General features: G+C 41.7%; 2 protein-coding genes across 2 annotated transcripts in view; one reads left to right on the forward strand and one right to left on the reverse strand.

The window, feature by feature from the left end:
• Positions 1-14,394, forward strand: part of LOC106662963 (agrin-like) — a 190,272-nt gene that overhangs the window by 106,235 nt on the left and 69,643 nt on the right.
• On the reverse strand, positions 9,420-12,312 carry LOC106662984. The gene is made up of 2 exons (XM_014387445.1): positions 10,413-12,312; positions 9,420-10,343 (listed from the first exon to the last, which is right to left on the reverse strand). Exon 1 carries the CDS (start codon positions 11,550-11,552, stop codon positions 10,902-10,904), a length of 651 nt encoding a protein of 216 aa, XP_014242931.1. The 5' UTR covers positions 11,553-12,312; the 3' UTR covers positions 9,420-10,343; positions 10,413-10,901.

The raw sequence follows: 14,394 nt of genomic DNA on the forward strand, positions 1-14,394 counted from the left end.
TGTTTGGGCCATGCGTGTCTCCAATTTTTGTTACCTCATACCTGTCATGTGGTCTACAGGCTGTCATTTTGTATGGTCCCAGAAATTTTGCTTTTAATTTTGCTTGTGGTTCATGCTGCGTCTTTTTTATGGCAACTATATCTCCAACAACATATTTTCTCGGAGATGTTTTCCTTTTGTGAAGGTTCGCCTTTGTTCTTCTTGGATCCTTAATATTTGTCGTTTTGCTTCCTCTCTCGCTTCTTGTCGTTCACGGTAGAACTGTTATTGTTGTTGTGTTATTTTGTGTAATCTGATTTCATTCCCTGTACAAAACTCTTCAAACTGTTTGGAGGTGAATGCTGAACCACGATCGCTGATGATCCTTTCCGGAGTCACAAACACACTGAAAATGGTATTTAATTTTTGTATTACTTCGTCGGCGTTTGTAGACTTGGTAGGAAATAGGCACGAAAATTTAAAGAATCCATCTATTACAGCAATAATATATTTGTAGCCTTTATTTGTAGACGCTAAAGGACCTAAATGGTCTACGTGAAAAGTAGACAATGGTTTGTCACAGTGTGGCAACCTTTTTTCCTCTTTTTCTTTCTGCCAGGATACATTTCACGCAATTTTTTATTATTTGTGCAATCTTTGTGTTCATGTTTGGGAATGCATATTCCCTTTTGAGTTTTTCTTCTTCTTTTTCTGTCCAGTGTGTCCGTCGTTGTGCGCTGCGGTTATCAGCTCAGCCTGCATTCCTTTTGGTATGACCAATAAATCGTATCCATTTTGGTCTCGTTGGTATAAAATGTCATTTATAACGAGGTAGTGTTTATAATCTTGTTTTTCAAGTAATTCCATGATCACCTTGGTTTTCTGTCTTCACGTTGTAGTTTCTTTATCCGTTCCAATAGTTCACTTTTTATGGAAGAACTACCGGATACCTGCTTAAGGCGTCGCAATGCTTCATATCGCGTCCAGGACGATGTTCAACATCAAATTCGACTTCTTGGATTCGTAGAGCCCATCTGGCAAGTCTGTGATGTCTTGTTCCTGCAAGGTGAAGTTGAATGCGGCACAATCTGTCACCATCTTAAACCTCCTTCCTAGCAAGTATACATGGAGTTTGCCGAGGGCATTGATGATTGTGAGTACTTCCAGTTCGTACCTCGTGTAACGTTGTTCTTGTCGTCTTTTTACTCATATAAGGTGAGATTTCTGGTCTGCCTGGTCGATCTGCTTTAAAACTGCTCCATACCCAAAAGAACTTCCTCTGTATAAATATTTTTAACACTGGATCGGTTAATTTAGCTGTTCTTTAGGTCTTTGGCTGTTCAAAAGCGTGTCTCTGTTCATCTCCAAAAACATATCGTGTGGTTTCCTTCATCAATTCTGATAGTGGTCTTGCTATAAGAGCGTAGTCCTTAACGAATCGGAGAAAAAATCCAGTGAGCCCGAGAAAGCTCTGTATTCGCTTCTTTGTCTGTGGAATTGGGAATTTTTAACCGCAGCTCATCCGATGGTGAGATATGATTGAAGCCGATTTTATGTCCCAGATATACCACTGATGATTTGAAGAAAGAACATTTTTTCCAATTTACTTTTAAACCATATTCTTTACATCGTTGTAAAACCAACTTCAATTTCGTAACAGCTTCGTTTTCGTCTTGTGCTGGAATGTCTACGTCGTCAATGTAAAGGAGAATTATACCTTTCTGTATCATATCTTGAAAGACTCTATTTATGAATCGTGTAAAAGCCGCAGGCGAGTTGCTGAGCCCGAATGGCGTTTTCAAATATTCGTATTGTCCATTGTGTGTGACAAATGTTGTGCATTTACGACTGTTTTCATCCACAAGTACTTGGAAATATCCATTTTGGAGGTCAAGCGTTGGAAATATTTTTGCCCCAAAAAGGTGATCGATTTGATCATCCATTAATGGGCATGGGTGGCAATCTCTCAGGTTCTTTTTATTTAGCCTTCTGTAATCTACACACAAATGTACTTCCCCATTTTTTCTTTTTTACCAGTACTATTGGACTAGAATATTCGGATGTCGAGTGTTGTATAATTCTTTGACTTGCTTTTCCACAGTTTCTCTCTGTACCGGAGCCAATCGACGTGGTCTATGACTAACCGGGATGTCATCTGTCGGCACCAGTCTTAGCTTCAAATCTGTAGTTTTTGTCGGCATCTCACGGTATTGTTCTTTCAAACTGTGAATTTCGGAAGACCGACATCTAAATCCATGACCACGTCTTGATTTATGCAATCGATTTGGAATTCATCGTCTTCTTTGTTTTCTTTATACCCACGATCCGTCCCCCTTTTACGTGGAAGGCAACATTGGAAATAAATGGTTTTCCTAAAAGCATTGGATAGTTCATTATGTGGTCATCATGGAAAATAATATCGAACTGATCATTCTCGATGCGAATTGTGCTTAACGTTGTACCAACATGAGGTCTTTATCTTTTCACTTCCAATTCCTCGTAGAGTTATGGCATTTGTCGAACATGTCGGCAAGTTATACGCACTAGATGACTTAATCAGATTTAAGTCTGATCCAGTGTCTAGTAGCCATGACTCACTCGTTTCTTAATGCTACCCGAACTGTCATGTTGATATTTTCGTTAACTGTATCGTTAGGTGAAGTAACTTAACGTCATAGGATTTAATGGGCCTCTTCCTGAATGGGTTGAACAGTCTTTTCCTTTGTGCCCAAAATAGTTGCATTTAAAACATTTTGGGCCTTTTCCCTTGTCTGGGCAGGCCCGAGATTCGTGGTTCTTTGCTCCACAATTGTAGCAAATTCTAGTCATTGGGAGATGTGATTTTGACCGATCATCGTCTCGACCAGATCGTCCTCTTTGTATGTACTTTGCCGTTGCCTTTCTTAAATTTTCAAACAAACTCAGCTTTTGTTTGAATTCCTGGATCGTCGTTGCGCCCCACAGAATAGTTTTTTGCATAGGGATGTCGTCTAGGTTTTCGATAATCTATTCGAAAATACATTTCAATTCGACGTTTCCCTACTTGGCAATGTATTTGTATTGCATTTTATGTAAATATTGATTCAGAGATTCGTCGTGTCTAGGGCGTCTGGAAGCTAACATTTCGTTCTACTTCTTCGAGTCCAATTTAGGTGAAAATTCGTCCAATAAGGACTTTTAAAGTTTTTCCAGGTCTGCGCGTCGTTCGTATATTTTATGTACAGTTTAGCTGAACCTTTCAGTAACCTTCTGGCAACTTTCTGAACATCATCCCAAATGCATAGGTTCGCCATCTCTTCCAATTCCTGAATCCATTGGGTCACGATTTCCGATTCGTCGTCTCTTGAAAACGTGTCCAGCGACTCTTCGACGTCCCTGAAAGTGATCACCTTTTGGGTGTATCGTGTGTTGGTCATATCATCGTACGTGTTCCTCAGAGTTACCGGGTGCAGGTGTTCCTCGGTTTCCCCTTCGAACACTCCCTTGAAAAGTAGAACGTTCTTTCCGCATCCACACGTGGTCCTCTTGGTTTTAGGCGTTTTCTCACGAGTACTCAAAGTTGCTGCCCCTAATTATCGCGGCCTCCAAATTTTGTGGGGAGTAACTAAATGGTACGCACTACTTGCAAAATAAACACTTTATTAACACAGAATGCGTCGTTTATCTTTCACGTCTACCGCCAAAACTCACTAAAAAACAGTCAAAAAACACCTGCTCTCCTCTCCTCACTAGCGCTCTCTAAAGCCAGACCCGGAAGGCAATCAGTCCGAGATACTCTCTCCCCATATATATAACGCAGGGTGGACGACCAAGACCCGAGGGGTTGAATGACTGGGTAGACTCGTACCCCATCCCTAAAAGGTCGGCTCACGTGTCCTGCATAAATCTCTTGGACTTGTTCACAAACCCCTGTCACACTGTATGAGGTAGTGCCTTGCCATTTCTAATTTTATTTCACAAAAACAGCAAAAAGGATCTGGTAGAATACTCATTAAGGAGAGGAGTCTTCTCCGTGGGCAGTGGCCCGTCACGATATCACCCTCCTCATTATCCTCCTTGAGATAGAGAATAGCCATTTCGATTCTGGTAGTTTGATCATCTTAACGAACTCTTTCGATTGCCTGTGTCCGGGAGATAAATTCCACTCCCTAAGGAATTGTTTCACGCCCCAGTTATTAATACTCTCTTTCTCTGTGCTTATAGAGTGAGGTAATACCGTTTCTGGTCCGACAAACGCAGTATTAGATCTTTCTTTGGCCAGGCCATCCGCCTTTTCATTGCCATGGTGTCCTTTATGTGCTGGTTTGATTTTCATGTGATTTTAAATAGAAATCAGTCGGTCATATGACATTATTGGGGAAAATCGTCGGTTTTTTTAAATGTAAAAATAAAAAACACAGTACCGACGGTTTATTTTATTTTAAGACGTGTATCTTTTTGTTTTCTCTTTCTGGACGGCTTGTCCTACATGAGAAACGGCATCGTGGATTTGAAGGCTGATAGTAGGACGAGAGCCGAGGAGACACGAACGCATCCGGCGAGATTCGTCCCCATGTAGACGCTCTTGTAGAAATCGTAGTTGGGATGTACGTCGGTCCTCGTCCAGAAGAGGACCGTGCCATAGTAATCCGTGCCGATGCCGAAGATGTAAAATTCCATATGTATCTTGCAGAAGATCGGGGTTCCGGTCATTATATCTATGTCACTCGCATCGGATAGGAGACCGCACCTGTTTGGCCCGTTCAAGACGGTGTATTGCAACTTTTCGCAGTCGACCTCCCTCCCACTGCTCACGAAGGCGCAGAACATGCTGAGACAGGAGATCTGGTCCTTCTGAACTAGTATCGTCGATGAGGTGATGGTGCGGCTTTTCTTGTTGTAGCCGACCGAATAGCAGTCAACCTTGCCGTCTAGGACGTCGGCCAGTCGGATGTTGTTGTCCCTGTTGATGGGCTGGAGGATTGCAAGTTGATCGAGGTTGAAGGAGTTCTCGATCTTCCACCCGCCGAGGTTGGACTGGTATCGACTCTTGTCCCACTTGCTCGGCATGCAGTGCCCGTTCACGATGGTGTGCTCGATCTCGAATAACTCCTTCGAGGCAGACATGAGGACGGAATTCCTCGCGTCGAACTCGTTGAAAACGTAATAGTTGAGAGCTTTTTCGTGCAGGAAATTACCGATGCACGTGCACGCCGTGATGACGGTCCTGCTCGAGACGATACCACCCAGGCAGAACACCTCTTCGGTCTCGCGTTTCATCGCATAGATGACATAGCTGTTAAAATCTTTCTCCGGCAACGTCGGAACGAGGCACAAGGCCCACAAAGACAACACCCTCAAGCAGAGGTTCATAAAGAGACCTTTCTGACCCTACTTCGTCGACTTTCCCAGGTGAAATCCTTCCCCATAAAAAGCAGAATAAATGCATTACTAACTCGATTGTCTTTTTTTCAATGACCAATCAGACGCGACATACATTTTCGAATAAAGTTTCTCCCACATGTGTTCATTTTGTACAAAGCTATTCCAGAAATTCTTAAAAAACGACACAAAACACTCATTCACCTTATGTATGCTCATGGCAACTACAAGGCATGGTTGTAGATGTAGATGTATCGGTCGGGGTGTAATATACTGCGCCCTTTAAGAGCTATTATATCCCCCATGCTGTGCCTATAACACATCGGTAAGTCCTATTTCACCAAGAACCTTGATTAATATGCCCGGTTTCAGTGGTTGAATTTCTTCTACAGTCACATTCATCTCAAAACATTTCCTCCTGCGGGCAAGTGTGGCACCACAGTTTGTTAGTAGGTGTGTTGGTGTCACCTCTGCCTCTCTGCAGAATTGCGTGTGTGCCATCTTGGATTACACCAATTTTCTTTAAATGTCCTGTTAAGAATACTGTTAGGATTCGCAGTTTTTTCCTGCTTCCTTTGATACATTCTATCACTTCTTTCCTTCCGAAATTTGTTAGGAGGTTCTTGGATAGTTTGTGTCCAATGAGTGAATTCCATTGTTCCCTCATTTTCTTTTTATCCTTCTGTCTGAGGTATTCTTTGAGAGTGTGGATTCCTATGCCACAGAACGATTCCGGTCCTATCAGCGGTATAGCAGCCCCTTTTCTTGCAAGGGTATCTGCTCTCTCGTTGCCTTCTACTTCCAAATGTCCTAGACTCAGCAGAGGCTGATTTTGTTCTGATACCTAATATATTTAATTTAGTTGTGCAGTTTTGCAACCTTCTTGAACTAAGATATTTGAACTTTGTGCTTTGATGGCTGCTTAGCTATCTGACATGATAGATACGTTCTTGTTTTTGTACGCTTTAGTCAAGTTGAATTCACCTACTGGGTTACACTCAAATCGTAATTATTCCAACAGATAATTTCAGTTTTTGCCAAGGCCATACACTTTCATCCTTCACCTCCACCTAAAGGATCAACTGCTCGTCTAGGTTTTTTTTTATTTTTTTTTTAAATCTCACAGTTAGCTTTAGCATATTGATCATGTTTCTTTTGTGTAGAAGGCTTCTTGTGGTTTTGCATCACCTATTAATTTATATCTGGATCGGCCGTAATTTCAAGTAGTATCAAGGGTACAAAAGTCTTTGGTTGTATGACAGTAATTTTTTTGATTGTTGTTTTTCATCACCTAGCATTAATGTATATCTCAATCAACTCTCACTTCAGCACAGAAGACGCAAGAAATCTGGCAGCAAGCAGTCATCTTTTCCTGCTGGATCCCAGATAAAACCCTAGTTACACTTGTATCACCAAAACTAGATCCGAGATAGCCTGATAAACTACACTTATCTGCTCGACCTAAAAGACCAAAATCTTGTCTACGTATGTTTAAGCTTTAGTATTCTGATTAAGTGGCAAGTCGATCTTTCGTGTAAATAACAGATTGCGGTTTTACATCGCGTAGCAGAATAAATTTACGTCGTCTGGACCCTCACAGCAACACAGAATACGAAAAACTGTATGTTTACCTACTTGGGCCTACTCCTCCTCTTGCAGCACCTTGACCCTAGGTAAAATCCTGGTCGAAACAAATCTGACAAATACTAAAGCTGTTTATGCCACGATATAAGCGCTCATTTCTACACTTTCCATCCTAATATCTCCTTATATTGGCAGACCTCTCATTGACAAGTAAATAGGGAAAGGTGAGCTCCTATGAAACTTACCTAAATACCAAAGCTATTTCAGTCATCGTAATACACATTCACTTTTCTCTTTTCCACCTTGATTCGATTATCTTATTATTTGCAAATGACAAGAAGTATCAGGACGGAAAGGCGCTGAAGAGCTCTTGAATTATTATGGGTGGAAAATCAAAGCAATAGAACCTTCAGACTTATTGCGTAGGAGAAGCTCACTATTCACCATTTTTTACCAATATCAGGAGAATCAGGAAAGGAGAAATGTGAGCTCTTGTACCAGGATGAGTAAAGGTCATAAGCAGCTCCTTTCTTTTAAATTTTATTACGACGCCCTCCCATAATTACTTCTGCAGACTAGAAGTTGTGTTTGAAACAAGCTGTAGTATTTTGCCAGAGCTTTTTCATGGGAGCTGACTTTTCCAGTGAAAATCGTGCTGCCATAGTGTTACAACCAAAATTATTTCGGTTCAGAGCAAAATTATCCCGGTAGCTCGTCGGGAGTGGGGGGTGAGAATAGAGGGACAATTTACGAATCAAAAAAAATTAAAGAACAAAGAAATATTTCTGAATTGGGCGCCACCCCATTTTATGCCTCCATAGTAATGGAGAACTCCTTTAACTAAAAGTATATTCTTGTTTATGCCGTAAATAAACCAAAAATAAATAAATCTATGAGAGGAAAGTAGTATATTTTCTGTATAAATAAAAAAAATATTTACTTTATTCCGTGGCGGATTTGGGAATTGTTGTACCAGCAACAAAAATCCGCCGAGTACTCCTCGGTTCCAGTCCTGCCGAAATCCGATCCACAAAAAGAAAATCTCCGGATAATTGGGGGAGCCGCCTCTATATCCTTTCTGAAAACCACAAACGGACGCTCAAAGTCCTCGCTCGTCGCCGTGGTCTGGTGAGGAAGGCGCCCGGTAGAAATTCCAAAAACGGAAATCCACAAGAAGAAAAATCCGCTCTGTTCTCCTCGGCGACCTCTTGCCCGGTCCAAGCGATCTCGTTATCGCTTAATCCCCTGCTCTTAAGCGGTACCATAAGCCATACACTGATTGTTGATTTTCCCTAATTTCCTACGTACATTGATTTTCATTAATAAAAATTTATCCATCTAATAACTAGATACATACCTCCTTACAAGCACAGGAAGCTGATCAAGGCGATAAAATAAAATTTTATTTTCGGGCAAACAAAAAACTCTTTCCTCTGTTACAATAATTAAATGATAAAAACCCGATTTTTTTTTTGTCACGATAGTTGTCCGAGACATCCTGATACGTCTCTCATTTCTAACCTGACACAGCTTGACGTGGGCCAGTAATAATGAAAAACATGAGCTCCTTTGAATCAATTCTTACTAGATACAGAAACAATTAATGATACAAAAGATTACTTCTGCGTTTTCAATCCTGATACCTCCCGATATTGAACATTAATAATTAAAATTGAGCTCCTGTCGAATCCCACGCCATATTTCGTTCCTACTGATACAAGAGCCTATTTCTGTTATTTCACTCCTGTCACCTGGTAATGGTCAATTATATAGGTAGTTAAAATTAAGCTCCTGTACAATCCCAAATCTACATTTCATTCGTGCTGATACAAGAGCTCACTTCTGCGTTTTCAATCCTGATTTCTCCTGATATTGGACATTAATAATTAAAATTGAGCTTCTGTCGAATCCCACGCCATATTTCGTTCCTCCTGATATAAGAGCCTATTTCTGTCATTTCAACCCTGAAACCTCCTAATAATGGTCAATTATAGTTAAAATTGAGCTCGTGTACAATCCCAAATCTACATTTCATTCGTCCTGATGAAAGTGAACAAGAGCTCACTTCCGCCCCTTCAATCCTGATACCTCTTGATGTTGGTCACTAATCGAATCCCAACTAATATTTCGTTCCTCCTGATGCTATCTCGCCCCTACAATACCGATACCTCCGGATGTTGGTCACTTCTAGAAGTGATAGATCCGAAGCCATATTTCGCTCCTCCTGATACAAGAGCCTATTTCTGTTACTTCATTCCTGACACCTCCTGATAATAGTAAATAAGAGTAAAAATTGAGCTCCTGTCGCGTCTCAAATTTAGGGCCCATGTTTTTTTCTTATGTTATACGACAGTTGCAATTGTTTTTTAATATTAACTACTATAGTATTAATTATATATTATAATATTTAATTTCATATTATATTTATAATATTATTATATTTAAACATTAATTATTATAATATTATGAGTATGAAAATAATATTTTCTGTTCAGGTTGTTTTTTAATATTTGTACCACCTAAAGAAAAAGAAGGAATAGTCTGTGGGATTGAGTCTGTTTGTTCTGTAAAGGTTTTTGACTTTGGTGGCGGTCGGGTGATGGAATTGTGGACGTTTTGGACGTTGTATTGGTTTTAGGAGTCGGGCCACTTCCGACGGACGCGTGAGCGTTTTCGTCCTGTACGCAATGCAACTCGAGAGCCGGGAGGCGACGTGCTCTTGCATCGGCATCTTTCGTTACGAAGAGGACAACTACAACGTCATCAAAGAGTTCGACAGGAAAAACGAGTTGATCATGATCAACAGGACGAGATATTCGAGATCGAGGCCATCATCAATGGGCAGTGCCCGCCGTGCAAGTGGGACAAGCAGCTTTTCCACACCAACCTCGGCGACTTGAGGATCTCCAGCCCTTAGACAGGGACAGCAAGCTCAGCTTTAACGTGAGTCTCTATGGGAAAGTGCGCGCCTGCCACATGGTCGGATTCAATAAGGCTTCTAAGAAGATTTTACGCCTGGGGATATTCATCCAGAAGGAACAGCTGGCCTGTGTTAGCACCTTCTTCGGACACTTAAGCAGAGGAAAGGATATCGACTGCGAGAAAATACAATATTCCGTACTCAACGGGCCGAATAAGTGCGGCTTCACGGGCAGGGAGGGCCAGGTCGACTTCATGAAGGGCACCTCAGTTCACTGCAACATCAACGCGGAGTACTACATCTCCGTTTTCGGGATGGAACGTCTCTCCTCGGCCCTCTTAATGACGAGGACAGACATCCATCCAAACTAGGAGTTCTACAGAAACGTCCACATGGGCGGCAGCAACGCCAGCTGCATCAGGATCACCTCGGCAGTCCTCTTCCTAACCGCCCTCAAATCCACCTGGCCATTTTTCCAATAAAAGACCCAAGGTACAATCTGCACACCTCAAAACGAAATAAACAATCTATTCTAAATTTTGGAATGTTTTGTCTTTCGCTTATTTACCTTAAAATGTTTAATCAGTCTCTCATCCAGACTGGTCCATCTTCCACCCAAAAAAAGAAGTGAAAATCATGTCAATAGGTTGGGGAAAGTTTAAAAAATCAGATGTTTTTTAGGAGCTTTAAAAAAAATTAGTTGTGTGATGTTGTGCGTTTGTCGTTGAAAGAATTTAGGGGAAAATAAGGATATAGTTCAATGTTAAAAGGCTTTATTTCATTTTAAACTGTCCCCCTTCTCGAGACAGTGATGGTTTCGGTCGATGTCGTCGGAAGAAATCAGATGGTCCATTTGACGGCGAGGAGAAGAGCGACCCCTGAAATCTGCAGCCTCCCGGCCTCGTTCCTTCCCATGTAAACTTTTTTGTAGAAAGCCAGGTTGGGCTTTATGTCGATTCTCGACATGAGTATGTTCTGGACCTCCAGTTCCGACGTGACGCCCAATATGTGGTACTCGTTCTGTACCTTGCATAAGACGGGTGAGCCGGTGGCTAGGCTAGGCCCCCCCCCCTAAACCCCGGTCGATCGTAGAACATTTGTTTGTCCCCGTTGAGACGCTACTTTGCAACTGGTCGCAGTCGATTTTCTTCGATTTGCCGTAGACGACGCACAGGAAGTGGGTGCAGCTCTCCTGGTCTTCGGGCACATGGAGAATACTGTACTGGATCATTTTTTCCTTGGTGTCGAATCCGAGTAAGTAGCAGTCAACATAGCCGTTCTCGTCGGAGGACATTTGGAGCTCGCCTTGTTGGTCAGGAGGAAAGAGGACACAGTTGGCAGAGAGGTCGAAGGAGCTTTCGATCTTCCAACCGCCGAGGTTATTGTATAAATGCTCCTTGTCCCAATAGCTCGGCATGCAGTGGCCGCTCACGATGGACTTTTCGATCTCGAACGTCTGCCCCGAGGTAGTCTTGATGATGGTGTGTCTCGGGTCGTACTGGTCGAAAAGGTAAAATTCTTTCTCCTTGTCGAAGAGGAATCGTCCGACGCACGTACACGCCGTGAGGATCGTCCGGCTTGAAACCATCCCCCCCATGCAGAAGATCTGATTCGTATCCCGTATCAAATTCTGGACGACGTACAACGTCGGCTGCAACGCTCCGAACGCCGAACCGAAGATGAACCAAACCGCCCAGCAACGGCTCATCTCCGATTTCACAATCAAGAGAAAACCCTGACCGCCAGCCGTCAAAAAGTCTCAAATGTCCTTCCCTTCCAGCCGTCCGACCCATGATTTTATCATCGAAAATATTTACGTTTCACAAAATGCCTTCAAATGTACAATTCTATTTTCAAAACATGTGTTATTACTTATTTACTCAAAGTAAAAAAAAGAAAAGAAAAGCATTTAGATTAATTTCGTTCTGATACAATATTGAATAACGAAATGCAACCTAACCTCTTTTGAAGGCGAAATCTATAGATGTCATCCTGATACAAGAGCTCAACTTTTCAAGGAACGAACCATCTTTAGTTTACCGTCAGATATGTTTCACAAAAGCTAAATTTTGACTATTTGCCAATATGATGTGCATCTGGGTTAAGATGGCAGAAGTGTGCTCTTGTATCTGGCCTGATATGTCTTTGGGATTCGACAGAAGCTCACTTCTAAAAGCTATTATCTGGCACGTACAGGGATCGAAAGAAAAAAATTAGCTATTGGACGACTCCAGGATTGATCGCAGTCCACGAACTAATTTCTACCACAATCCTCCACTGATATAGATCAATAATAGTGAAAAATGAACACTTACGAAAGTGTTCGAGACGAATAGCAAGTCTAGTTTTTTTCCTCCTGATAGTCACTTCTGTCACTTCTGCCCCTTGAATCCTCATACCTCCTGATATTGGTCAATAAGAGTAAAAATTTAACTCCTGTCCAATCCCAAGCCATATTGAATGAATGAATAAAGGCTTTATTTACACAAAGTATTTACATTAACTTTACATTTCCAAAGAAAAAGCTAAATTGACAATGGCCTTAGCCGTCTGTCAAGTTGCTTTATCAATTTTTGAATTTTGAATGAATCCCTATTTTTGTATCTTTAGAATGAACTTTGATTTTAAAAATTGAATTGGTCAACCAAGTATTTTCGGTACCGCAGGGCGTGAGTGAGGTACACCACTAGCTTCCTCCAGTTATTCCTTCCGTTGAGGATTGCAATGACTTCTTCTACATCCAGCTTCAGTTTCCCTTTGGCGGAACTCTCTCAGAACGGGGCACACTCCCATGAAGTGGACAGTGTCCTCCGGGACGTTGAGGTTACATAAGGAGCAAATGATGGCGCGGTCCTGTCTCCACGGTCGGGAGTTTCTTACGCCGAGAATTTGCCGGCTTCGCTCCGTGGAGACGGGCGGGGTTACTTAATGAATTAAGAATAATGAACTTAATATTAAATTTTTTTAAAAATGGGCGCCACGCTGTTTATATACACGGAAACAGCGAACCGTAAAGAAAAAAAAAAATAAATAAAACAAAGAAAATTCAATAACAGTAAAATTAACAAAAAAAAAAAGAACACAATATTTACATAAGGAAACAAAAAAATACATTTATTCCAATGGAAACTAAAATATTAAACATAGATTAATCTTAATTCTCTGCGGGTAACTTTTTAACAAACTTACACACTAAATGAGCCTAAATTATCACAAAAGCTAAATAAACATTCCTTAAAAACTAAACTTTCCTGGAAACCAGTGGCCAGATATGCTTCTTTTCCAGGCGATTGAAAATCCCCGCTGCTAGGAATGTGGAGCACCTTCTCTGAAGTTGAATGGGTCCGCGATCGCCTTCGTTGATCAAGGAATTGATGATGTTCTTTGCTCCGGCCAGGCCGTAGGGATATCCGTCTCGACGCACACTGTCCTCTCTTTTTATTCACTCCTCTCCTCTCTCATAAGCCTATCCTAGGCAGTCTTACTTTTGATTAACCCACCGCCAATTTTAGTTTAGGTGGCATTACAATTCAGGAGGCATCCCTGGCCAAACAACAACAATACACTCATACTATGTTACGTTTTACAAACGTAACAATTTCAGCTGAAGTAATTCGCCCCTCGCCCTCAAGACCAGAAACACCTCATAGGCTGTCATATCAGAGCACTCCATGTAGTTTCGCCCTATGTGAAAATCCAGTCTTGCGTACAAGTTGTGATGTAAGCTGTTTCTCGCGCGGGTTACCAGGTCTCTCCTTTTGCTTTCCTCCCATTTTTTTTTATCAGGTCAGTGGTATTAGAGGACTTCAGTTCTTCCCTACTTACTCCTACACCGTACAGCTTACCTAACTCTGACAGCTGCTTGTGCCATAATATGCCTTTATTTATTACTACGTCGGCCAAAATCTGCGTCAGTCTGTCAGGTGTGTGATTCAGTATTTTACTTATATATTTCAAATGCAGGCTCAAAGTGTGATTGTAGAGTGGTGTGACCGAACACTCAATATATAGGATGTGTGTACATCCTACATCCTACATCCCAAGCCATATTGCGGTCCTCCTGATAAAAGAGCTCACTCCCGCCCCTTCTCTCCTGATGCCTCCTGATATTGGTCAATTATAGTTCAAATTGAGCTCCTGCCCAATCCCGAGGCATATTTCGACTACCCTGATACTCTTCCACCCCTGCACGACCTGAATTCGCCCCAGTATACACCGACCTACCCTCCCATCACCTCCGAACATTAATATTTCCTCAAATTCGAGCAACTGGGGGAAACGTTCGCGTGCTCCCGGTCAGTGAGGTTGTTTACCACGGATTTACAATTGTAATTGAAATCAATCCGATGTAGTCTCATTACCGAGACTATGATAAACCGGCGCTGGGCACGTGACGGGATTATGGTTGAAACGGCGCGGCCTAGTGGAGGGTGAAAATTCTTAATTCAAAGCCAAGGGTGGCTATTTTTAAAGGCTAATTTTTACGTGCCCTGAATAATACGCCAAGCTTATAAAATATACGCTTGTTTTATATATATATATATATATAT

This window comes from Cimex lectularius, unplaced genomic scaffold (assembly GCF_000648675.2).
Source record: "Cimex lectularius strain Harlan isolate CLEC.00 unplaced genomic scaffold, Clec_2.1 scaffold14, whole genome shotgun sequence".
Taxonomy (NCBI): domain Eukaryota; kingdom Metazoa; phylum Arthropoda; class Insecta; order Hemiptera; family Cimicidae; genus Cimex; species Cimex lectularius.

What these genes read in the sequence shown, in the direction of transcription:
- LOC106662984 (XM_014387445.1), bottom strand. Translation starts at nt 11,552, where the DNA reads ATGAGCCGTTGCTGGGCGGTTTGGTTCATCTTCGGTTCGGCGTTCGGA.